Raw genomic sequence first — 25,654 nt, forward strand, 5'->3', positions numbered from 1 at the left:
CCGATGGAAGGTGCCTTGGACCTCTTTGGAGACGCTTTCAAGCTACGGATAGAATTTTTTAGGAGCTATAAAAAGACCCCTGGAGCCAGGAAATACACAATAACTTCTGTATTAACTTCCTAGCAACTTTTTGAGTTTTTGCAAAGAGTGTAAGAGGTTTCTCTGGCTTCATAAAAGGAGACTTTTTTAGTATAACTTTACAACCACCTTGGATTAACAATAACCTAGGTTGTATGTAAAATACTGAAAATAGGAAATATTAATAAGGGAATTTTTCGGAATTTTTAGAAATTTTTCAGGAATTTTTCGGAGCTCGTACGGACGAGTTAACGGGGATAAAAACGGGGTCCGGGAAAAGCCTGTTTAGGCTACCCATTTAAGCGAGGAAATGTTTATATTTATAATTCCTTTTTCCCTTTCTTTTTCTTTTTATTTGTTCTTCGTTTTTCCCTTTCCCCTACCGAAACTCTCACTCGACGGCACTTCTCGCGCGCTCGCGCCCGCGCCCCGCTTCCTCGCTCGATCCCTCTCGTCCCTAACCGCTTGGCGGTTCCCCTCCTCTTCATTTCTTCTTCCCCAGCCGATTCCCTCTTCCTTTTCGGATCTATGCATTTCTTTGCTCCCGATCCTTTCTGTTCTTTCTTCCTTCCGATCTCCATTGCCGACGCCGAGCCTATCTCCTCTTCCTCGCCTCTATCCGATCGTTAGATCCAGTGCTGCCGGCGACCTTCGAGCCACCGTCGGTCAAGTTTCTCTCTCGACCGATCCACCTTTGCCGGCCACCAGGCCCAACCAGTGCTGCCATCCTTCTGCCCTAGCGTCGGCGACCCGCCCCTTTTCGGTGTTGCTCCTCCTCAACCCTAGTGCCGGCACAAGGAATTGGTTAAGACATTTCGATTTTGGTTATAGGTTTGTTGAGGTTTGGATGCGAAGTGTGTTCATTAATTGAGGAGTTAGATTACACTCTAGTAATGGGAAACTAGTGAGAGTAATTGATGGAGAGCTTCTCTTCAATTCAGCAGCCTCTAGTTTCTTCACTGAACGATTACAGTGTTGCATTGAGGTGAGAAGTGTATAAATTGGATTCGTACTAAATTAAATCCATTGTTTCGTTGGCTGCATTGGATTGATTATGATTCTAATATTTAAAGTGTTAATTGTGAATAGAGGATTGACTCATTTACAGGATTGAGGCTGTTAATCTGTGCAGCTTGAGTGGTGAGTGATTTGTTGTTTAGTTTCAAGTGATGGATCAGGATTTGAGTCTTATGCTCAAAGGTTAATGTGTTGATTTTGATCCAGGGTGTGGATTTGGGAAATCAACAACTTCACCTAGCCAGGTTGCAACGACTGACATCATACTTTTCGGCTGTGAGTCATCAGTGGTGGTGTGAATTAGGGTAAGGATTAGGTGTATTTAAATACTTGTTGTAGATCATGTTCCGAATTGGAGGATTTGGTTAGACGATCATGTGTATGTTGATTATGTTTATGTGTTTTTGAATTAGGGTTTTGCCCTAATTTAGGGTTAAAGAGTTTATTTAGCTATTTATAAGAATTTAGCTAAATAATCATATATCTATTGGTAACACAGGGCTTTGACGCAAGACGAGTATCTCGACGTCGGATTGGACCATATTGGACATTTCTTATCGGAGGCGGGTACTTCTGACTTTATGTCGTTTGATATGCATAGTAGTGAATTTAACAAATTTCAATAATTACGTTTCTTATCTGTTTCGGTTAGTCACTACCCGATACTTGTTACATGCTTGGTTGATACTTGTTTTGCATCTCATGTTATTTCTTACCTGCTTATACATGCTTATAGGGGGTAGTGATATACCATGCTTCACCATGTTCAGGACCTAGGTTTTATACCTTGTCTTATCTGTGTACCTTTGATTTGATTCATTGACCTAAGGTGCACCTTCTATATATATATGGTTTAGCTCAGGATATTTCTATGGTTAGTGTCATGCACCATTCGCATGATTGCATGCTGTGCGATTGTCCGCTCAATTATTGTTAAGCACATCGCCAGTTACATGAATCTGCACACACCACCACTCATGGGTTAGTGGCCGATTCAGGCAGAGTGTGTTGCAGCAGGGACTTTGTTTGGCTTCGTTGGTCCGCTCATGGGTAGTGTGACGCAGCGTGGTAGCCGGCAGAGATTCCTCCCCGTCATCATGTACCGGGAGATGAGAGCATTGTGCTCCCCCATTTATGATTTGGGGTTGGAGGATAGGTGTACTCCGACAGCATCTCATCCACTCGGTCACTCATCAGGAGCAGTGACGACAGAGTGCACGGTTGTTACAGCCCTACTCACTCTATCTCACTATTGTGTGTGAGATGGTTGACTGGTGTCAGGGGTGACCAGGACGCATCATTGGCATCATACGCATTGATGCATTTATTTCTTGTGATTGTGTTTGCTGCATTTATTTGCTGCATATTGGTTGGATGCCATGCTTGACATGCATACAGGATTTATATACCTCTCGGACTGTTTATCCTTGTACCAGATCCTGGTTAGTATAGTTTTATCCTGTTTACTACAGTTGCATTTTATCCTTCTTATATTAGGAGACTGTACGCATGATTAGTGCTAGATGTTATTTCTCTACTATGTATATCAGTTGTTACCCGCTGAGGAGTTGACTCACCCCGTGGATATTTACTATTTTCAGGTTGATGCTGTCAGGAGAGAGTTCTAGTTGCTAGTCCCCTGCAGCCACGAGGATGTTTATTTATCTTTTGGCTTTATGTACTAGACTATGTTTGGACTTGTTTTGTTTTGATATTTGGAGCTTGCATGGATTGTACTTGTCGATGGGTTTTTAATTGGATTTGTTTTACTATATGCCTGCCTAGACGGCATAAGAGGTAAGTTGTTTTGATCGTCGGATTTGTGTTTTATGGGTGTAGTTGAGTAGGGTGGATTTTGAGTCTTATTATCATTACTTATTAAATTGTGTGGATGTCTATATGTTGTGGTTGTTTATTATTATTATTTATTACAACCGCATGTGGCTGAGGTATATGGTGATGTAGAAAGTTTCAGATTGTCCGCCGTACAGGGGAGATGCTGTCGAAATTTCTTCGGACAGTGACTCCCCCGGGGCGTGACAATTTAGTGGTATCAGAGCCCAAGTTTTACGATCTTTGTTTTCATATTTTGGATATTTGGGATAACCTGATACCAATTTATTTGGTATCAGAGCGCCAAGTTGGCGATACTTGTTTGATTTCTGTGTCTTGGATTTTCGAGATTTATCTGATATCAATTTATTGGTATCAGAGCGGGTTATGATACTTGCTTTTGGTGTTCTGGATATTTGGATATCTATTTCGGTTTGTACGGATTTTCGTTATGGTTATGTTTCGGACTTCCGTTTCGGATTTATATGGATTCCCGTTAGTTTTCTTGTACGGAATTCCGAAGTAAAAGGGGACTGAACAGCAACAGAACATTTCCAGACGGCAAATAGGTATGATTAATTTTATAATTTTGGTACCTATATTTAATACTGGGGTAGCATAGATATCTTTATTGGTTATGAGAGATATGTAGTCTATATTGAGATTAGCTTCATTGATGTGACATACTTACTAGACAATAGTTATAAGACTATTCTGTAGTTTATTATCACATAAAAGCACTTATAGGCAAACTTGAGATGAACAAACCTAACTTGAAGGTAGGCATCAGGAATGGAAATATTTCTTTCTATGCCAGATAGAGCACATACATTTTGGCATTTGCCGGCCTCCAACGTTGTCATATCAGTTGGAGGTGGAAGGAAACAAAATTATTTCCCTATAACCTTAGTCTCACAGGGAAGGTTGAATTCCTTGTCCATGCATAAATAGTCTATTTTTTTTTTTGTTTTTCAACTCTGCCACATGGGACCAAAGGGTTATTTATGCACTGTGATGGAAACATTGCCCATCTATATAACATTAAGGATCTGGGTTGTTTTGTAGACTTACATTAGCGCATGTATGACCATCTTCTTCCTTGGTTACACCTTATTAATTGTCTTAAATTCTCAATGATAAGAGGATTTTCATGCACATGCCTAGACACAAGTTCATACTGAATTTGACACAAATTCACACAGAATTTGATATACATTAAGGCTGACTTAGACATTGGAAATAATAATAGAAATTTGTGTCCTTATCTTCTTTATGAAATTCTCTCCTTGAAAATGATAAGGTGTAGTGTGTTGAAGTAAGATGCTTGTATATTGGAAGGAACGTTTGTTAACATATGGAACCTCTTTAATTGAGTATCAAAACGTCTTTTGAGTTTAAGGAAGAATTGTTTTAAAAAAATAAATAAATAATAATAATAATAACTATAAATTAAACTCTTTCTAACATGTTAAGTGGTTAACTAATTAACTTACTATAATTGATTTCTTAATAGAATAAGATTGATTTAATCCAATAAACCTATATGATAAAGTTGCATAAAATGTTAGCTAGATCTCAACAAGTTATGAGCGTCGTATTCATGAACCTGATGAGACTTCTCGTGCCTTTATGCGGGAGATTGATAGATTACCCACTTTCAGATCGCAGCGACTAACCATCTCTCTACCCTCCGGTGACACCATGGACGTCACCCAAGAGGTCAGAGGTTGCCCGTTAGATTTTGACAACATGATACTTACGGTAGATCTGTTAGTATTGGAAATGGTTGACTTTGAAATTATTCTTGGCATAGATTGTTTGTCCCCATATCATGCCACTGTTGATTGCCAGACGAGGGTGGTCACATTCCGGCCATTATGAGTTTTTGGAAATGTCATTTGAGCTTACCAATACTCTAGCGGTATTTATGGATTGTTGTAGTGGAGCATTGCTCCCACATATTATGGATTGTTGTGGTGGAGCGTCGCTCCCACATATTGTAGATTGCTCGTAGAGGAGCGCTGCTCCCATATAGGTTGCATTGATGGTGGTAGAGTGTTGCTCCCATATATGTGGTATTTTCTGTGATAGAGCGTTGCTCTCACACTGGAGGATTTATTCTTTGGTGATTTATATTGTTGGTGATTAGATTTCAGATTTGTTGTCGGAAATCTTATGGTTGAGTATGCCTGTTGTACGAACATTATGAGTTCTAGGTCTTACCCTTTAGGCTTACAAAGCCCTAGATGTTTTCATGGACTCGATGATTTCGGTATTCCTAGGTTGTTTGGATCGGTTTCCATTGTCCTTGTTGACAATGTTGTAATCTATTTTTTTGATCCGAGCTCGATACCCCAATCTTTTCACTTGAGGTATGTGATTTAATTTATCGTTCAGCATTTTGTACTTTCTATCTGTTGTTAGTACTTGTTGATGGTAGATAACGAAATTTGGGGACCAAATTTTTATTAGTGGGGGAGAATGTAAAATACCGAAAATAGGCGAATATTAATAAGGGAAATTTCCAGAATTTTTGGAAATTTTTTAGGAATTTTTCGGAGCTCGTACGGACGAGTTAACGGGGATAAAAATGGGGCCCGGGAAAAGCTTGTTTAGGCTACCCATTTAAGCGAGGAAATGTTTATATTTATAATTCCTTTTTCCCTTTCTTTTTATTTTTATTTGTTCTTCGTTTTTCCCTTTCCCCTACCGAAACTCTCACCCGACGCCACATCTCGCGCGCCCGCGCCCGCGCCCCGCTTCCTCGCCCGATCCCTCTCGTGCCCTAACCGCTTGGCGGTTCCCCTCCTCTTCATTTCTTCTTCCCCAGCCGACTCCCTTTTCCTTTTCGGATCTGTGCATTTCTTTCCTCCCGATCCTTTCTGTTCTTTCTTCCTTCTGATCTCCACTACGGACGCCGAGCCTATCTCCTCTTCCTCGCCTCTGTCCGATCGTTAGATCCAGTGCTGTCGGCGACCTTCGAGCCACCGTCGGTCAAGTTTCTCTATCGGCCGATCCACCTTTGCCGGCCACCAGGCCTGACCAGTGCTGCCATTCTTCTGCCCTAGCATCGGCGACCAGCCCCTTTTCGGTGTTGCTCCTCCTTAGTCCTAGTGTCGGCACAAGGAATTGGGTAAGACATTTCGATTTTGGTTATAGGTTTGTTGAGGTTTGGATGCGAAGTGTGTTCATTAATTGAGGAGTTAGATTACACTCTAGTAATTGGAAACTAGTGAGAGTAATTGATGGAGAGCTTCTCTTCAATTCAGCAGCCTCTAGTTTCTTCACTGAACGATTACAGTGTTGCATTGAGGTGAGAAGTGTATAAATTGGATTCGTACTAAATTAAATCCATTATTTCGTTGGCTGCATTGGATTGATTATGATTCTAAGATTTAAAGTGTTAATTGTGAACAGAGGATTGACTCATTTACAGGATTGAGGCTGTTAATCTGTGTAGCTTGAGTGGGGAGTGATTTGTTGTTTAGTTTCAGGTGATGGATCAGGATTTGAGTCTTATACTCAAAGGTTAATGTGTTGATTTTGATCCAGGGTGTGGATTTGGGAAATCAACAACTTCACCTAGCCAGGTTGCAACGACCGACATCATACTTTTCGGCTGTGAGTCATCAGTGGTGGTGTGAATTAGGGTAAGGATTAGGTGTATTTAAATACTTATTGTGGATCATGTTCCGAATTGGAGGATTTGGTTAGACGATCATGTGTATGTTGATTATGTTTATGTGTTTTTGAATTAGGGTTTTGCCCTAATTTAGGGTTAAAGAGTTTATTTAGCTATTTATAAGAATTTAGCTAAATAATCGTATATCTATTGGTAACATAGGGCTTTTACGCGAGACGAGTATCTCGACGTCGGATTGGACCATATTGGACATTTCTTATCGGAGGCGGGTACTTCTGACTTTATGTCGTTTGATATGCATAGTAGTGAATTTAACAAATTTCAATAATTATGTTTCTTATCTGTTTCGGTTAGTCACTACCCGATACTTGTTACATGCTTGGTTGATACTTGTTTTGCATCTCATGTTATTTCTTACCTGCTTATACATGCTTATAGGGGGTAGTGATATACCATGATTCACCATGTTCAGGGCCAAGGTTTTATACCTTGTCTTATCTGTGTACCTTTGATTTGATTCATTGACCTAAGGTGCACCTTCTATATACATATGGTTTAGCTCAGGATATTTCCATGGTTAGTGTCATGCATCATTCGCATGATTGCATGCTGTGCGATAGTCCGCTCCATTATTGTTGAGCACATCGCCAGTTACATGGATCTGCACACACCACCACTCATTGGTTAGTGGTCGATTCAGGCAGAGTGTGTTGCAGCAGGGACTTTGTTTGACTTCGTTGGTCCGCTCATGGGTAGTGTGACGCAGCGTGGTAGCCGGCAGAGATTCCTCCCAGTCATCGTGTACCGGGAGATGAGAGCATTGCGCTCCCCCATTTATGATTTGGGGTAGGAGAATTGGTGTACTCCGACAACATCCCGTCCACTCGGTCACTCATCAGGAGCAGTGACGACAGAGTGCACGGTTGTCACAGCCCTACTCACTCTGTCTCACTATTGTGTGTGAGATGGTTGACTGGTGTCAGGGGTGACCAGGACGCATCATTGGCATCATACGCATTGATGCATTTATTTCTTGTGATTGTGATTGTTGCATTTATTTGTTGCATATTGGTTGGATGTCATGCTTGACATGCATACAGGATTTCTATACCTCTCGGACTGTTTATCCTTGTACCAGGTCCTGGTTAGTACAGTTTTCTCCTGTCTACTACAGTTGCATTTTATCCTTCTTATATCAGGAGACTGTACGCATGATTAGTGTTAGATGTTATTTCTCTACTATGTATATCAGTTGTTACCCGCTGAGGAGTTGACTCACCCCGTGGATATTTATTATTTTCAGGTTGATGCTGTCAGGAGAGAGTTCCAATTGCTAGTTTCCTGCAGCCACGAGGATGTTTATTTATCTTTTGGCTTTATGTACTAGACTATGTTTGGACTTGTTTTGTTTTGATATTTGGAGCTTACATGGATTGTACTTGTTGATGGATTTTTAATTGGATTTGTTTTACTATATGCCTGCCTAGACGGCATAAGAGGTAAGTTGTTTTGATCGTCGAATTTGTGTTTTATGGGTGTAGTTGAGTAGGGTGGATTTTGAGTCTTATTATCATTGCTTATTAAACTGTGTGGATGTCTATATGTTGTGGTTGTTTATTATTGTTATTTATTCCAGCCGCATGTGGCTGAGGTATATGGTGATGTAGAAAGTTTCAGATTGTCCGTTGTACAGGGGAGATGCTGTCGAAATTTCTTCGGACAATGACTCCCCCGGGGCGTGGCATTGTAACTAAGTAAAAATCATAGTATCTTACTTATTTTCCTTTTAAGTTGTTATTTCATCTATTATTGTTGCTTAATTAGAATTGTGCTACTAATACAAGTCAAAAGAACGAGAAGGGGTTTTGTTTTCTTCTTACACTTCTTACAGACAATTCACTCCACTTTTACCGGCCCCCGCTGCGCCAACACTAAGTCCAACAGGTAGGTGCGAAGATAAGGATTATGTTGGTTCAAAAAAATTGATTTAGAGTTGATTTAATTAAGTTATAGCCAAACCAAGTTTAAGGTTTAAACGAGTTCGATTGATTTAAAATAAATCAGATTTTTTAGTAAACTTTTTATTCTATTTTTTTCTCACCCTTTTCTTTGTAAGCATGTTGCAACCCTAACCCGTTGTACCTTATGTCACCCCTTCGCCCATCTCTCTCTTTAATTTTTCTCTTTCTCTTCTTCCCCATCTGCTTCTTCTCCAACAGAAGTAAACTTACCATTTTTCCTCTCCTCTTTTCGAGTATAAGAGTTCTTTTTTCTTCTCATTTCTCTTCTCCAATAAGCAAGAAATGCAGCATTAGTTGCTACCCTCTTTCAACAACAAGAGCATCCCTCAACCCTCGTATCTTTTTTCCCTTCTCGTGTTTTTAGGATTTTATTGGCACTGCAAAAATAGTCATATTTTGTCTTGCCTTGCTCTCTTTGTGTTGTTGCAAACTCACCGAAACTAGTCAAGGTTGATAATAAATAAGATACAATGATCCTCTTTTGCTTCTTCCTCCCTATCTTCTCTTCTCTATTTTTCTTAAAAGCAATGATATTCCAAGAGGAGTAAATTATTCCTTTCTTCTTTTAATGTTTCATTAATTGAAGGAGAGTTGTAAAGTATAAATTTTATTTTATTATATTACTAATTAGGATGGTTATTTAGATCGCAATGAAGGTCTTATATGTAGGAATGCTAAATATTATAAGGAAATAAGATCACAAATGATTCTTTGACTTTGAGTCATAGATAAGTTTTGGGGATCAATAGATCATTGTTTCAACTAAAATCAAGGGCTATGGTTGAAGCTTTCGAATTTAAGTTCGTTCTAGCTCCTTAATTTTGAAATTTAGACTTTTGGATAGTAAAAATCAATCTACACTAATATTTAATTTTTTTGTAAATTGCCACTCCTAGTTAAAAATTCTAGTTATGCCACTAACTGTTACCAACACTTGTTATAGTTATAGTTCGTAATTCAAGATTGGTGTTGCTTTGACTGCAGTAGTTAGGCGTAGCAGGGTTGCAGCAGAGCAATCACACCATGATGGCGCACCAGAATAATTGAGGAAGCTTGTAGAAAAGTTGTCTTTGCTCTTGATCGAAACTATCTTATATAGGTCATTGGAGGTACCTACAATGACCTAGGATGCCTCCAATAGGCCTTATCCGATGCAGAAGAGATAAAACTTATGCTCCAAGGTGCCTCCAATCCATTCGAGTGCCTCCAATCCATCTGAGGCTCCTCTAATCACTAGTTCAACACAACAATCTTTTGGAAGCCATATCTTTTGATTTCAGACTCAGAATCAAGCTCTGTTAGTGGCTACGCATGTAAAATTTGAAGATCTACATATGTATCTACAATATAAAGTTAGAAAAATATATGCATTAACAATTTATATATATTTATGAGTTAAATCATGTCTTACTAAGACCAGGATCTAGTCTTGGTCTCAACCTAAATTTCTAAAATGGATCTAAGTTGGACTACGTCTATAGTCTCACTAGGACTCATCCTCACTAGATCTCTCTCCTCTAGTGCTTGCCTCCACTTACCATTTGCAAACTTATTTGATTCTGATATCTTAACCCACCAAGTCTTCTTGCCAGTGCACCATCTAGACTTTAGACAGTCATCTAGTCCTCCCTAATCCGACTGGACTTCCTGCCAGCTATCTGGTCCTCTCTAGCCGAGCTGGACTTCCTGCCAATCGTCTGGTCCTCCCTGCCCCTACTGGACTTTAGTCTAGTGTCTGGTCCTCTAGATCCATTAAGTTTGTTAGCCTGCACACTTAGCTCAAGAGGTTAAATCACATAATCTAACTTTAATCTTTGTTATTCATCAAAATATGAGTTTGATTATTAATGTAAACTGCATTAACAAATCATACTCATGAAATGCAATAAGATATATGCTAAATGATGCTTAAAAACATATATAATCTACACACATCAGTCATCTCGAGCGTTAAAGCTATCATCCTCCATGGCAAGACCTAATCATGCCTCGAACGGAGTTTGAGTGTAACCAAAAGGAAAAAAAATGATCTTTCATCTTTTTCTTCATCTTCTCTAATCTTAGATCTTGGTTTTATCTTGTCTATCTCATGAGTGTCGCAAGTGCTCCCACCATGCCGATGCTAGACCTTTGAGTCTAATGACAATTAACTTTTACCTTCATCTATTTCAGTGCTTGTTCATAGTAGAAGAACCATTCCACATTGTTGATCTAATTAACAACATTTTTTTGTCTGTGACATATCATAAAATTCGAGTAGATCAACTCAAAATTCGAGGTCTTCATGTCGATCCTGTCGACCACATATCTCACGAGCTTCATGATTTCGCGTCACCATCACTATACACTGGGTTAAATCTACAGCCTACCTCTGTAAATCATCAATCCTCTACTGTCTTTCATGGTGCTCGATTTTCTCCATTTGAACCTGTCTTTCTGATACTAATTAACGAGCAGGATAACGATTGTCCTGCGAGATAATGAGAAAAGGGGAATTAGGAAAAAGGCAAGAAGAGATAACCGTCGTCCTCTAGGTATTTCTAAAAAAAGAAATATTATATTATGAATAGAGAATTATTTTTAAAAAACTAAATATGATTCTTATATAGACCTAAATATCTGAGAAAAAAAGCAAAGAAATCCAAATATATAGACTTTAATTCCTATCTTATAAAGAAAAGAAAAAGATCCTAATAAAAATGGGAAAAAATAAATTCTAAAATATATAAAAAAATAAAAATTATCAAAAATACTCTAATGACGAAAAATACCTTAAAAATTAAAAAAAAATTCTAAAAATTACAAATTTATCAAACATAATGATAAAAATATGTAGATTCTCCTATATTAGCTCACAACGGGTGGCCAAACAACCCGATATCCTAACATCCTAGTTTTGTCATCCTATGAGAGAAAAATACCCTATAGTACATTGTCATTGAAAATCAACTATACATATTTGGAAAACTAGATAGATATCCTACAACTACACTATAACCCAGGTGATACGGATATGGGGAGAAGGGTAGAGAAGAAATTAGGGGAGAAAGGGAGGGCATTTTGGTCTTTTTGAGGGGTTAGGGCTTTAAGAAAGGAGAAGAAGCATTGTAGCGAGGAAGGTGCGTTTTTTTCTTTGGCGCCGCCAGCCCTCTCACGCCGCGTTCTTCGCCGGCACCGACGCCGACCGCCGGCCGTCGCCTTTTCCCCTCACTTTCTCCTCACCTCCAACCTCCCCCACTCCTCCCTTTCCCTCTCTTTCACTCAGCGGCCAACAGGACCAAGCCTCTCCTCTCGTCGGCGTTCGCCTCCAGCCGTTGCTTCTACCAAGCATGCCGAGGCCGCCTTCACGACAGTCAGCCGCTGCATCTCCTCTTCTTCGCTCCCTCATCTCCTTCTACTATGGACGGCCAGCGCTTCCAGTTGCCATCTCCTCTCCTCCTTCGACACTAGTGTCGCCCTCACTTCTCCCTCTTCATGCCATAGCCGCCGGCAGTCCCTTCTCCGTTGTGAACGGTCGAACGATGACGCCATCTCCCCTCTATGCGCTGTGGGTCTCCGACCGGAGCGCTGCCTCCCCTCTCTTCCCCCACTGTCGCCTACAACACCTCCCAGCGCAAGTCATCCTCTCCGGCTGGGGTGGATGGCGTCTCCTCCATTCATCACTCTCTCGAACATCCTCTGCTTGCTATCACTTGTGGTCGACCCCCATCGTAGCGGTCGGTTTCCAATCTATCCCGTGGTGCGCCTCCGAAGTCGATCTGGTATTCGATCCACGCCGTCGTGCGCTTTCGGCACTGATCGGGCCTTCGAGTCATCGTCGTATTCCGGGCTTCGGGCGGTGGTTGTATTTCGACTCGTGTGCTTATGTTGTATTCTTGTCCGTGTACTGACGTTGCATCCCGGCCAGAGTGTAGATAGCTTATCCCGGCCTACGTGTCGGTGTCATATTCCGGTCTGCGTACTTTTGCTTTATCCCGGCCTGCGTGCCGATCCCGTATCTCGGCCTGCGTGCCGAGCCCATGTCCCGGCCTGTGTGCTGGCATCTTATCTCGGTCTGCGTGTCGGTGCCCTATCCTGGTCTGCGTGTCGACATTATTCCCCGGCCTGCGTGCCGAAGTCCATTTCCCGGCCTATGTGCCGATTTAGTTTCCCGGCTTGCGTGTCGGTGTAGTGTCCCGGCCTGTGTGCTGATCTTATTTCCCGACCTGCGTGCCGACCCAGTGTCCCGGTCTGCGTGCCGGTCTTGTTTCCCGGCCTGCGTGTCGGTGTTTTAGCCAGACCTGCAGCTCATCTTCTGGTTCCGCACCGCGTTCGGCTCTGCGTCGTTAGATCCAGCTCTCCAGCCTAATCAGAGTCATCTGCTCTTCCGGGTCGCGACAACTTGAGCCGCGTCCCATCCGAGGGCGCCCCCCTGGGTCAGGGTACGTTTTTCGTACTCACCCCTTATTTATTTTATTATTATATCATTAGCCGGTTACTCATATATTCGTTGGATCCGCCTCGAGACTCGGGGTACCGGGGGCCGGGCCAACCCGGTCACTAGCTGCAGGTAGCGTTGACCAGAGGACTTTTGAAGACTTGGTCAACACGGGAGCCATCTCAGCACACCCCCCTCCGGGACGCCGCGACTTCGTCAACATTCCATCCACCTCACCCGATGGGCTGTCTGACTCAGCTTCCGGACGGGATCACCAGACATTAATCTTATCTTTTATTTGGTATATAAGATGGTTCAATTAAATGGGCCCCTAGATGTCTAATTAAGGCCGTAAATGAATTAAACGTTCGTGAACAAGTTTGGTGTTAGAATTGGTAAGAGCTTGTTTATGTTCGTTCAATATATACAAGATTAATTAAATAAACAAGTTTGAACAAGTCGTTAAACTAAACAAACAAGCTTGAACACATATGTGTTCAACTTGTTAATGTTCGTGAATAACGTTTGTGAACAATGTTCGTGAATAACGTTTGTGAACAATGTTCACGAACCATTCATTAATAAAATTCGTTTCAATTTGCTAAATAAATAATAAAATAAAATAAAACAAACTAAGTTTAAATTAACAAGCTCAATAACCAATTAAACAACTGAAGTTTTCAAATAATCAAACAAGCTTGAATTGAGAGCTCGATAACATCTAAACAAACTAAGCTCGAACCAAGCTCAAGCAAAGCTCGAACCAAGCTCAAACCAAACTTGAATTGGGAGCTCGATAACATCTAAACAAGTCAAATTTAAACTAAGTTTCAAACAAGCTCAAGCTTATAAAACATAAACCAAACCCAACCAAACTTGAACAATCATTTCAAAAGTCTGATTTATTTTAAGCCCGACTCAGCTTGACTCAACTTAATTACCTTATCAAATAAATTTGAATATCCAAAACTCAACTTAGCTCGACTCATTTATAACCCTATATCTAATGACATAAAAGCAAAATTTGGACCGTCGTGTACAATTTCTTAATTTATCATAATCGGCCCAAGCCAACGTTGAGCCTGCTAATTTCAGCTCATTTTATTTTTCACTTTGATCCCTCACAATTGTTAAATTTAAAATTTGTTTAATGTTATTTGTGAAGAAATTTTAGGAACAGATCGGACTAAACCGGTTCGACGGCCGAGTTAAAATGTCCTTGCTTTAGTAGGGGTTTAAGAGGGTTAGGTTTAGGGCGAGAGGTTGACGGAAGCTTAGCGATCATGGCGACGCTGGTGGCGGGGTCTTACGAGAAGTTCATCTGGGGGTTCTCCTTCCACCCCGAAGCTCCAACCTTGAAGTCCCTATTCTCCTACCCCTCCCACACCGCCCCTATCAAGTCCGTCGCCGCCTCCGGCCCCATAGCTGCTTCTGGCGGCGCCGATGACTCCATCAAGCTCTACGACCTGTCCTCCGCCACCGAGGTCGGTACCCTCCTCGACCACAACGGCGCCGTCACCGCGCTCGCCTTCTACACACCGCCCTCCTCCCCCGCCGGCCTGCCCCGCAACCTTCTCTCCGCCTCCGACGACGGCGCCGTGTGCATCTTCGATGCTGATCCTTTCGTGCACCTGAAGTCCATCAACGTCCACCGAAAGGGTGTAACGGACCTGGCAGTCCACCCGTCCGGCCGCGCTGCGATTACGGTCGGCCGGGACTGTTCCCTAGCGCTGATCAATCTTGTGAGGGGCAGGCGGAGCTTCTCGTGTCGGCTTGACCGCGAGGCCTCGATCGTGAAGTACGAATGCGGAGATGGGGGAAGATTCTTCATGGTTTCGGAGGAAAGGATTACTGTGCATGATTCGGAGGACGCGAAGATGATCCATGAATTGAACGGACAGAAGAGGGTCCTCTGTGTCGCTCCTGGCGAGGTACCTTCACTATTTCCTAGAAGGTGCCCTTTTCATTACTATTTGATTTGATATACTAATTCAGGCGAAGGCATGAATTCCAAAAAAGTAGTGATCAGAATTTTTCTTCTCCTTTTAGGATATATGCCATGGAATCTTTTCTATGCTCTTTACTAGAATTACATTAAGCATATCTTCATTGAAAATTGTTCAACACAAGAGCTACTGGTAGTTCATCAGATATTAATCTTCTTCTTTCAAATTGACTGCTGATGATTCCCAATTGGTAGCTGCAATTTGGTTCATTTGAGATATCAGTTTGTCTGCTATGGGCTACTTGGAAAACACCATTGGATTTTCGCTTGAACAGGAAGTGTTTTGTTCAAAAATTTATGTACATGCTTTAATGGGGTTAACAAAATCTGGTATCTTGCTGGTTGCAATGGCAGTGCTTGTGATTTGAAATTTGATCTGATTATGATGTTTCAAGACAAATCTTAGAAGGCTGTACGAGCCATACTAAGCTACGGAACTGCGATTCTTAAAGACTTTTTTTTTTCATTATTACAAACTTCTCATGATATTGGACTGCTGATAAACTTCTTTGAAATTCAGAGTTCATGTAGAGAATTTTTCTCTAGGGACTTTGCTAATTGATCTTTGATCCGATTTGGTGACAATCGATGCAAAATTTTCTCACAGTAGGATTTGTGAATTGCACAAATAGTTATTATATTTAGGAGTTTAAAATGTTATTATATTTAGATGATTTTCGACTATTATCTATCAGTTTTCACACATTAATGCTTTCTGATTCTCTTGTCTTTTTAATTTTGTCCTTTCAAGAAATATCCAAAATGCTCAACTTTCTGAAAAAGTAAAGTAATTCACATCTATTATAGGTATTGAGTTTATTCCAATGTTATATCAAAACCTTGTGGGCCTTATTGTATTATTTGTTGTTTGGTTATCACCTGTGAGGAGGTTCCAAGATCTTCATTACCTTTGTACTTTGTCCTTTGTACTTTGATAGGATATATATAGTTCTATTAATTGAGATCAATGATGGTAAGATCCATGCAATTGGCTCCAAGAGCTAAAATATACAGCTTGATGTTGTTGTAAGTGTGCCCATGAAAGCACTGTGATCCTGTTATTTTTTACTTTGTTTATAGCTTACCTTTTCAGTTTAGTGAATTAAGTCCGTGGAAGTTTGCTTGTCATGTTTGAGTTGTATTATTGATCTGGCAAAACCTGTAGATGTACTTCAGATCCGCATGTTATGTGGTTTTTCGAAATTTAGAAGCTAATAAAAATAAGACCCGTGTAAAAAATTGATTTATGTGTTTTTGAACGCCACAATGTGTTTGCAGCCATGCATTGTTTAAATATTTTTTTTAGTTCCTGCAGGTAACTGAAAGCAAGTTTTTTTTCGTGTGAAATCTTGAATTTGAGTAGATTGGTTCAGTGTCTTTTGCATGTAAACTATAGTTTAGATAAGTTCCATATCCATATATCAAGATTTTTTTCTTATACCACATGATAACAGAATGGAGTGCTGTTTACTAGTGGAGAGGACCGCTGCATCACTGCTTGGGATACAACAAGTGGGAAAAATGCATATAGCATTGAAAATGCCCATCAAACTCGTGTGAAAGGACTCGTTGTTTTGAAAAATGGAAGCATGTCAGACACATCCGGAGAATCAAATCTGATTGCTTCTGCATCATCTGATGGTGTAATACGCGTATGGGATGCTAGGATGATTGCCAAAGATAAACCAAATCATTTGGCTGAGGCTGATACAAAATCCAGACTAACTTGTCTTGCTGGATCATCTAAGAAATGTGAGTTCTAGAACTTTTCTGTTATTTATATTTATGTGTGCTTTTGTCATCTTCTTGCCATTAAACTTCAACGTCATCATTCATCGTGTAATTAATATAAGAGACAAACTCGGGGGGCATTTTGAAAAAACAACTAAAAACCTTGGGCATATTTGTATGCATTATATGTTGCAAATGAAACTTCTTTATCATAAACTGCTGTGTGTAGAACACTAACTGTTGACTCATGGAATGCCTGTGATATTTCAGCAATGGCTCATTAGATAAATGACTATGTTTACTCGACTGACATGCAATCCAATGACTGGACACATCGAACAAGTTTATTCCACTGATCAATCGGGTGCCAGTATGCCATAATTCTTTCACAATTTCATTCCTTTGAAACAATCCCCATGTTCAGTGTTTTGAAGTATATTGTTATGTTTATGTTTTGTTGTCAATGTTCTCATTGTGGCTAACGCCTTAAACTCAAAGTTTAGGAAACTTTCTTCTCCGTGGAGCAAATTCAGTAGCAGATGGTTTTAAATGTTTTCATTGCTTTCAGGACTGTATCTCTATTCAAATACGGATTCTCTGAGCATGCTGTTGGTTCTTCTGCATTGGCTTATTGCACAACCCGTCTTCAATGAACATCGAGCGACTACAAGTTACAACTTCTTTTCCTAGAAATATTTGTTTTTTGGTGCTGTATAAGAGCGCTGTTTGTGGAACATATTATTTGCTTGGATGTCTCTTAAATATTTATTTCATACCCAATCTAAAGAAGCTATTAATTATTGTTTCTGAAGACTCGACTGTGTAATTTATGCTTCTTCATTCCACAATGCTAATAGAAATTAAAAGTTGTATCTCTCGCCACTCGATTCGTCCTTCCCCATCAAGCCGTCCGAACCAGCTTCTACGGCACTGATCGCACTAAATCATCCCAATGACGTGATTCGAGGTACCAGTTGCGGATCCGGATCCCTTCTCACCGACTCCGTCGTCGTGTATTTAAAATTCAAATTACACTCGATCAGATCGGGAAGTGGCCCTATTCTTCGGATTGCTCGAAGAGATGGAGACAAGGGAAGCGAGCGGTGCGATCGTCGGCAAGCGAGGGAGCGTGCAGGTTCTGACGCCGTCGCTTTTAGTGGATTTCCTTCGTCGTCGCATGGGAGCTGATTCTCCATTTGCAGGTAGGTGATTCTTTCATTCTCTTTTAGTTTTGGTACGGATCTGCCTCGATCCGTGGGATTCCCTAAGTTTTTGAAGGCCTCTTTGCTAGACTCTCGATGATATTGGGCGAATGTTGCAGCGGAAGCCTACTATGTGGATTTCCTTCTTCGTCTCCGTGGAAGTTGATTCTTCATCTTCTGGTTGGTGATTCACTCGTTCCCTTTTGTTTTAGTCACCTACTTTTTCATTCCTCGCCGCTTGATCCGTTGTATTCCCTTGGTTTTTGGAGCCGTCTTGAGAATCTCATCAGGATCGATCGATTAGCCTTCCTGTGTTGTGCGAATCTAACGGAAGCGATGTTCAGGAACAAAAATAATACTTTCTAGGTTTGATAATTCAAATATATGCGGGTCAATTAGTGGTAAATCTATTTTCGATCCACACTCATCTAAGGCTAATATCACTAATCTAATTTTTCATTATCCTTAATTGGTTATGAGAAATACGATATTGGATGTGGTGATAGTGAAGGAATAATGAGCCTTTCTAAATTATATTATTTATGAGCGAAGGTGGAGGATGTTCCAATTAACTCTAGATTTCATTTTCTAAAACGCCTTGTAAAATTAGGAAATTTTCCCTCCACTAGTCCTATTGTTCTAGGATGATTGCTAACCCCCATTGCAGTAGTACTAGGTTGTGATATTGAATGTTTAGAAATGGTGGATAATTCCCCAAGGGTTGATTTAAATGCATGTTTGGCAATACGTATGATACGATGAGATGGTTATGACTATCTTATTTTGGAAAATAATTTTTCTTTGTGAATGTCAAATTCTAATTTAACCATCATTCGCAATAAGACAAATTGGCTTTTATCTAATGCCAATAAACAACATATTCCCTCTCTTATACTAGCTTTCAAAGATGTTCTTTTAAGTAGTTGAGATCTCACTAGATTTAATTTCCATGGATTCCATCATATTTTAGACACTTTTCATCACGACTATGCTTGACATAATGATCTGTTGAAGAAATAGATATGTTTGTCGGATGAACAATTTCAATATTTGCGAGACTATTTTAAAAGCGAGAAGAAATTGTTTAAGAAATGACTAGTTTTATGGATGCCCAAAGGGAGGGATTGAAGTTGAATGATGATTTCAGGGAAGTTATGAGACAAATTCACATTGAAATTGATACAATATATAAGTATCATAAGTTCTTGAGTGATAGAAAGAAGTGGTTTATTGAAATGTTTCCTATCCTTCTAGAGTTCACTAATTATCCCTCTCCTCTACCATATTGATTTCATTGCGACAATGAAAAGCTTAAATACGGGCGGAGGGTGGGACGTGGCCATGGATGGGTGGCATGATTGTGCCTTTTAGCAACGCTAGACTATGTTTTCTCTTCGTTGAACCTAAAGTAAAGTTGTAGATCTTGAAGTTAGCTATAATTTGATATCTAGAACAGTCTGTACGCAACTCCAACCGATCGCAAACTTATGACCATTTCAAAATTAGTCTATAGTTTTCCAAAATTCAATACAGCCATGTTTTTGTGCATCATGACCCCAACTCCACACCACATAGCATGGAGAGGCACGACATTGCCAAAAGCCATGACCCCTCTTTCAAGTGCTCGTGAACCAACCTTCGATTGTCTAGATATTTCACTGTGCAAAATTAATTAGTGCTTAAATAATAGTCCCTGTGGGATTAATATTTTTTTATTTGACGATAACTGTGCACTTGCGGATTGTACAACAAGTTTTTCGCGCTTTTATCGGAGATTATTTTCGATTAACATTAGTTGATTAACATTTGAGTTACTCTAAATATTTTTTCTTTTTATATTTTTCTTTATCTTGTTTTTCATTTTGTATTTTTATTTTTGTTTACTTCTACATGCCTATCTTGTTCTGACTAGTATCATTTAGATGGACATGTTCTCCTTGAATGTAAAAAATAAATTCTCAAACTCAATGGTTCGACCAATCAGAGGCTATGAATTCTACTAGTGTTTATTGTGAACTTTGTGGTGCAATATGACATGTAATAGAAATTTGTCCAATACTTATTGACCTTGCATATAGAATAGGTGGAGAAAAATGTGATGTTCTCCCTGATTACAATGAGTGGTTGCAAAAACAATAATATTGTAAGGTTTGTGAAGAAATGGGGCATACAACTGAAAATTGCTGCAAGATTTGTAGGTTGAAAATTTTGATGAAATGTTTTCTAAAACTCAAAACAACTAGGACACAGAGGGTGAAGGCACTATGACATCAATTGAAGAAGAAGATTTAGTTGTATCTATCAATGTCGTTGATACTTTTGTTGGTAATTTGATGTTGATATATTATATCCTGCATATGATTTTGTTGTGGATGGAAGTGTAGAGACTTGTGATGTAGAAATAATGCCCCAAGAATCATTTACAATGGCTTGACACAATGGATGTATAACAATTTGAACAAGTTGACAATGAAAGAGTAGGAACTTGTGTAGTAGAAGTAAAGTCTCAAGAATTACCTCTTTTAGTGAGACCATCATTTGAGGCAGAACCTTTCTTATCTAAATGTGAAACCATATTTGATGATTTACTTACTCTAGTGATTAGTAAAAGTCAAATTTCATTTGATATATCTACTGCTACTAATCAATTCTTTTTTGAGCATGTTGGTGGTAGGATGTATTTTGCACAGCATTCAACTAGACGACCTCATGATGAGTCTTTGAAGGAGAGCATATTTGTTAAAAGACTAAGAATCCTTGACTAAAGGGTTCTAAAATATTTGATGCCTCAAAGAGTGTGATTTAGAAATGCCAAATAAGGGGCGAACTAATAAGCACTTCTTGTGAGGCAACCCAAGTTCTTCCTTATTTTTAATTTAAGCTTTTAGTATCTTTTTAAGTGTCTGTTCTTTCTTTATATTAACCTAAATCCCTCTACTTAATTTTTATTGTCTAATTTCCTTTTGTAAGATTTAAAGTTATGGAAGAATGTGAATCCCATATAGAGAAGTATCAACAACACATGAACTTCTCAACCATTTGGAGCCTATCACTTGGTAACTTCTCTAACTTCAAAACCTCTTCCACATTATATTTCTAGTTTTCATTAGGACAATGAAAGTTTTAAGTCCGGAGGGTATATTGTGTTTAGATTAGTTTTTGTGATATTTCTTTTAGTTTTGTTATATGTTTTTTTTTACATAATAAATTTTTTTTAGTTGCATCATACATCATATTATAATTGTTTGACTTTAATGTAAAAATATTAACATGTTTATTCTAGATTTCATGTAGTTTATTGTTGACTTATGGTGCCAGTATGTGTAGTGATCTATCTTTTTTTATCCATGATAGCATGAAATAAGTAATATTTTTACTATAAAAAATTAAGTATTAACATTGTTTTTGGATCTCTTTACACTTTGTCTAATTTTGATAATAGATAACTTTAAAAATAGTCATGATTCATAAAATTAGATTAGTATTTGTGTTTCTAAGGTGATCTCTCAATTACATTTTGGTTACTGAATGATCTCGGATCATGACAACTCACTTGGAAAAATTAAAATCTCTGCATTTGCATTTATAAATTTGTATTTGTGTTAGTGCTACCTTTAAGGCACAAAAAAATTTAGGATAGAAAATATTTGTTGTGAGTGAAAATTAATAATTTATCCCTTTGAGACCGAGCTAGGTTACTTTAGAAATAAATTTTAGGTGTCTCTTGATTCTGAGTAATCTTTTGAGACCTTGTGTAATTTAAGGAATATAAACCATGCATGTGACAAGTAAGTGTCTATCGCTGGAAGTATAAGGAGCATGATCTTATGACGACTTGATTAAGCGTAGGGATTAAAACTTGAAAAAATTAGGCCACTTATTATATTGAGCATGGAGAACTATTTCTTAGGCCATATTCAAACTATTTTTGTATCTTGCTCACTAATAAAATTATTTGATATAATTAGAAGGATTCTCTAGATATTACGATGCACTATACATATGAGTTTAGATTGTAGTTTTTGCTTGAGGACAAGCAAATGTTTAAGTCTGGATGTGTGATGTACGTAAATTATATGTTTATTGTATTCTTTGACGCACATCTATTTGTATTTCATGACTATAATTTATGTTTATTGTATCCTATTTCATTATTATGTCTTACTTCCATTCTTTTTGTTCGAAGATATATACTTTGCTTGATTTGATTGACAATATGCGAAACGAACATTTAATACAAAAAATTGTCCACTGACACACCCATGTTCCTTGGACCAAATGAGGGTCCAAATGATGTCAAAATAGAGTCTAGTTTCTTCCACATGACCAGAACAAGCTAAAGAACATGTTCAAGTTAATTTCCCAATTTTCACATTATGTTATAGGCATGGTTGTGCCTTTTAGGCACTGTCATGTCAAATTCTAGACAACATTGCAGAGCAAAAGTAAAACAATCATAACTTTGTTCTCGATTGGAGATATGAGATGTTCCAGATGCTAAAGTATAGATAACTTCAAGATCTACAAGGAGTGCAACAAAAGAAAACACGGTCTAGCTGTGCTAAAAGGCACGACCGTGCCTCCCAGCCACGACCCGTCACACCCTCCGCCCAAACTGCAGACTAAATTTTGAACCACTATAACTTTTAGCTTGGTTGGAACTTGGACTCGATCCAAATATAAGAATCTAGATAATTTCAAGGGCTACAATTTTGGTTCAAGGTGAAATATGAGAATTAGGTTTAGGGTATGAAAAAATCATTTTGGCATAGCCTTGTAAATATGACAAATCTGGACAATTTAAATGTAGTATAAAAAGGTCAAGAAACTCATTCTTTAACTCATCTTGAATTTGAGACTTCGTTCCTCTCCTTGGGAGAAAGGTTCTCCCCTTAGAAGGAAAATCTTAAAGCTTCCATCTTTGTCAATTCACACAATCTAGCCACCATAAATAAGCACTCCTCTCTTCTCTATCTTTTGTTTTGGATTTTAGGATGCTTAATTTCTTATCTCTTTATAAATCTTTCGCAATAGAGTAGATCTTCAAATTTAGGATGTATGAAGTAATTGTGATGCGATGTAATGTATGAACTATGTATTTGGACTTTATTCAATGAAGTATTTATATCTGTGTCTTATGCCTTGTGAGTGTTTGATGAAATGTGCGATTGATGTAAACATGTTGATATCAAGGATTAGTTGCCATGTAAATAGGATGTTTTGGATTATATGATCGGGGGATCCAGTGATAGAGGATAACTTTTTAACCGGACTTTTCGGAGTATCACCTTAAATTGGGAGTTAATCCACAAGGGATGTTGTCCGAATAGAAGTATGCTGCCCAAATAAATTACATCGGCCCAATTAACTTCAATTCTAACTGGGTTGAATCCTAACACATTTTACTTCTATTGGGTCACCGTATCGACCCAACTTGCTTTTATGAATCAAATCAGATCTTACTTTTATGGGCCACTATAGCAAACCAACTCAATTTATTGGGCCACTAAATCAGCCCACTCTACTTGTATTGACTATTATACCGGTCCAGTTTACTTTTATTGGACCACATTCTCGGTCAATTTTATTTTATTGGATCAGTTGAAAGGCCCACCTCACTTGTTGGGCCACCATAATGACCCAGTTTACTTTTTATTGAGTCGCCATGGCAATCCATCCAGTTCACTTTTCTTGGACTATCATATTAACCCGGTTTATTAGGTACCAAATTGGCCCACTTTATAATTATGAGCCATCAGATTTTACATTTATTGGGTTGCCATATCGGCCCAGTTAATTTTATAGGGCCGTAAGTCGACCAAATTCCGGTTTATTTTTATTAGGGTAGTCATTGTTACTAGGCTGAGATGAGCTCTAATTTAATTTTTTGGACTGGATAGTTATCGGACAGATAGGTGGCCCAATATTATTCAACTGGCCCGGTTGGTTGCCCAATAATATTAAACCAGGCCGACCTGTCGGAGGAAATTAAATTCTGTCGAATTTGTTATTTAATAATTTTAATTGGGCAGTCCATTATTATGACCCAGTAAAATTAAATTATCGAGATAAAATGGGTCATGATAGAATTATTTAATAGGTTGAAACAATGGCCCAAGTCGACAATTTATTGGCCTACATATTGCTTAAGAGCGGGTTGACCATAGTTTCTCCAAATTTTATGTCAAGTTGGTTTAAAAACCTAAATTTAGACTGATTTTAAAATAGGTTGATTTTTTATGTGTTCGGATAATTTTAATGGATTGTGTCAACCAGCGGAATTCCCGCTTATCATCCATAAAATAATCAATTTTTAATATCTTCATAGATGACCAAGGAGTATAAGTATTTATCTTTTTAAATGATAATAATAAGAATTTGAAAGTTTACACGAACCAATCAAGATCGAAATATTTGCTTGCTGCTTTAATTAAAATCTGTCTTTGAAGCAATCATTTGATGGCATAATAGCCAAAATGCATGTAAAAGCACAGAAGCATTTGCGTAAAAGAACATGTGATCTTGTCCCTGATGACGACGAGTTGGATTTTATTGCAGCTTACGCAACAAGAGATCGTGGGGCAAACAATTGGAGGGCACGAGAAAAAAGCGTTAAGGCTCAATTCACGGAGGACATTCCAAGACATAGCTTCATGGAGGTCGGCAACATTTCATATGAGATGACTGGCATTCCAATAATTTGTTCACATAATTGTACAATAATCTCCTAAAAGCTCATTCTCCTGAAGCTTAAGATGATGATGATGATGTATGGAGAAGCAGGCTAGTAGACTCGCACAAAGGCATGCCTAATTAAGCTAAGTGTCTTGGGACTCCCGGTCTAAGTAATAATTGGGACACCTGTTCTGGTTGCGGGTGTCTATAGTCACAATTATTACCATAATGCATATGCCTTGATTGACCACTAAATACTAATAACTAAGTGACGTCACTATCAATGTGCTTGTCATGTCTACAATTGATGTGATCTCTTGCATTATATATGTTTAATGCCTAGGCTTGCCAAAACTCTGATGTTCCATAGCATACCTACCCATATATGCTAACGGACAGCAACGTTATAATCTAAGCCTAATTTTAATACAACTGCCCAAGTTCAAGACGTTAGCTGATCTCTCATTAATTAGCCACTTGGATCTGACCGAATGTTGGATCAAATCCATTCCAACATGATGTTTGGGTTTCTAAATGATGTTCCATAGAGGTGTTCTCTCAAGGTATGTAAACATATGGAGATGTGGCCGGATGTTTGCAAGTTGCCACCTCACCAATAGAGTGATGAAAACCTTAAAGAATACATTAGAAATTAAATTCTCCAAGGACACAGGAAGCCAATCATTGCATGCAAGCATGGTGGACGTTGCTATTGTGTTGAAGAATATATCTATTATGAAGTGTAGACCCAATGATTAACACAAATTGGAAGTCCTCAATTATTGGGGGCTACAGATGCAATAATATCCGTGCCAAGTGGTGGAATAATATGGCTGAAAAGACCCCGTAAAGGAGCTCAAATCCTACACAGTGGCTCCTCCTAGTGGAGGGCATTCTCTTAGCCGTCTCATTCGACGGAGGTTAAATTCCATCGGTGATCGCAAACAGCCGAAATAAAACTCCAATCAGATCGCAGTCCCACTAGACGAGTCAAAAAGGGAGAGAAGTTGGTTGAGTACGTGGCCTTGTGCT

At 39.0% G+C, this 25,654-nt stretch overlaps 1 protein-coding gene and 1 long non-coding RNA gene across 3 annotated transcripts; both read left to right on the plus strand.

The window, feature by feature from the left end:
* The first annotated feature begins 14,228 nt into the window (after positions 1-14,228).
* On the plus strand, positions 14,229-17,556 carry LOC122005805 (p21-activated protein kinase-interacting protein 1-like). Its single transcript, XM_042561011.1, has 3 exons — positions 14,229-14,940; positions 16,469-16,766; positions 17,314-17,556. Coding segments are annotated over exons 1-3 (948 nt in total). The 5' UTR covers positions 14,229-14,292; the 3' UTR covers positions 17,316-17,556.
* A 233-nt stretch (positions 17,557-17,789) lies between these two features.
* Positions 17,790-24,901, plus strand: LOC122005806. Of its 2 annotated transcripts, XR_006118549.1 has the most exons (4): positions 17,790-17,947; positions 18,037-18,127; positions 20,918-21,003; positions 24,506-24,901. It is a non-coding gene; the product is annotated as an uncharacterized LOC122005806 (long non-coding RNA). The 2 variants fall into 2 exon arrangements; XR_006118550.1 differs by having other exon boundaries at positions 18,037-21,003.
* Positions 24,902-25,654: the final 753 nt, after the last annotated feature.

Source organism: Zingiber officinale, chromosome 7B (assembly GCF_018446385.1).
Source record: "Zingiber officinale cultivar Zhangliang chromosome 7B, Zo_v1.1, whole genome shotgun sequence".
Classification (NCBI taxonomy): domain Eukaryota; kingdom Viridiplantae; phylum Streptophyta; class Magnoliopsida; order Zingiberales; family Zingiberaceae; genus Zingiber; species Zingiber officinale.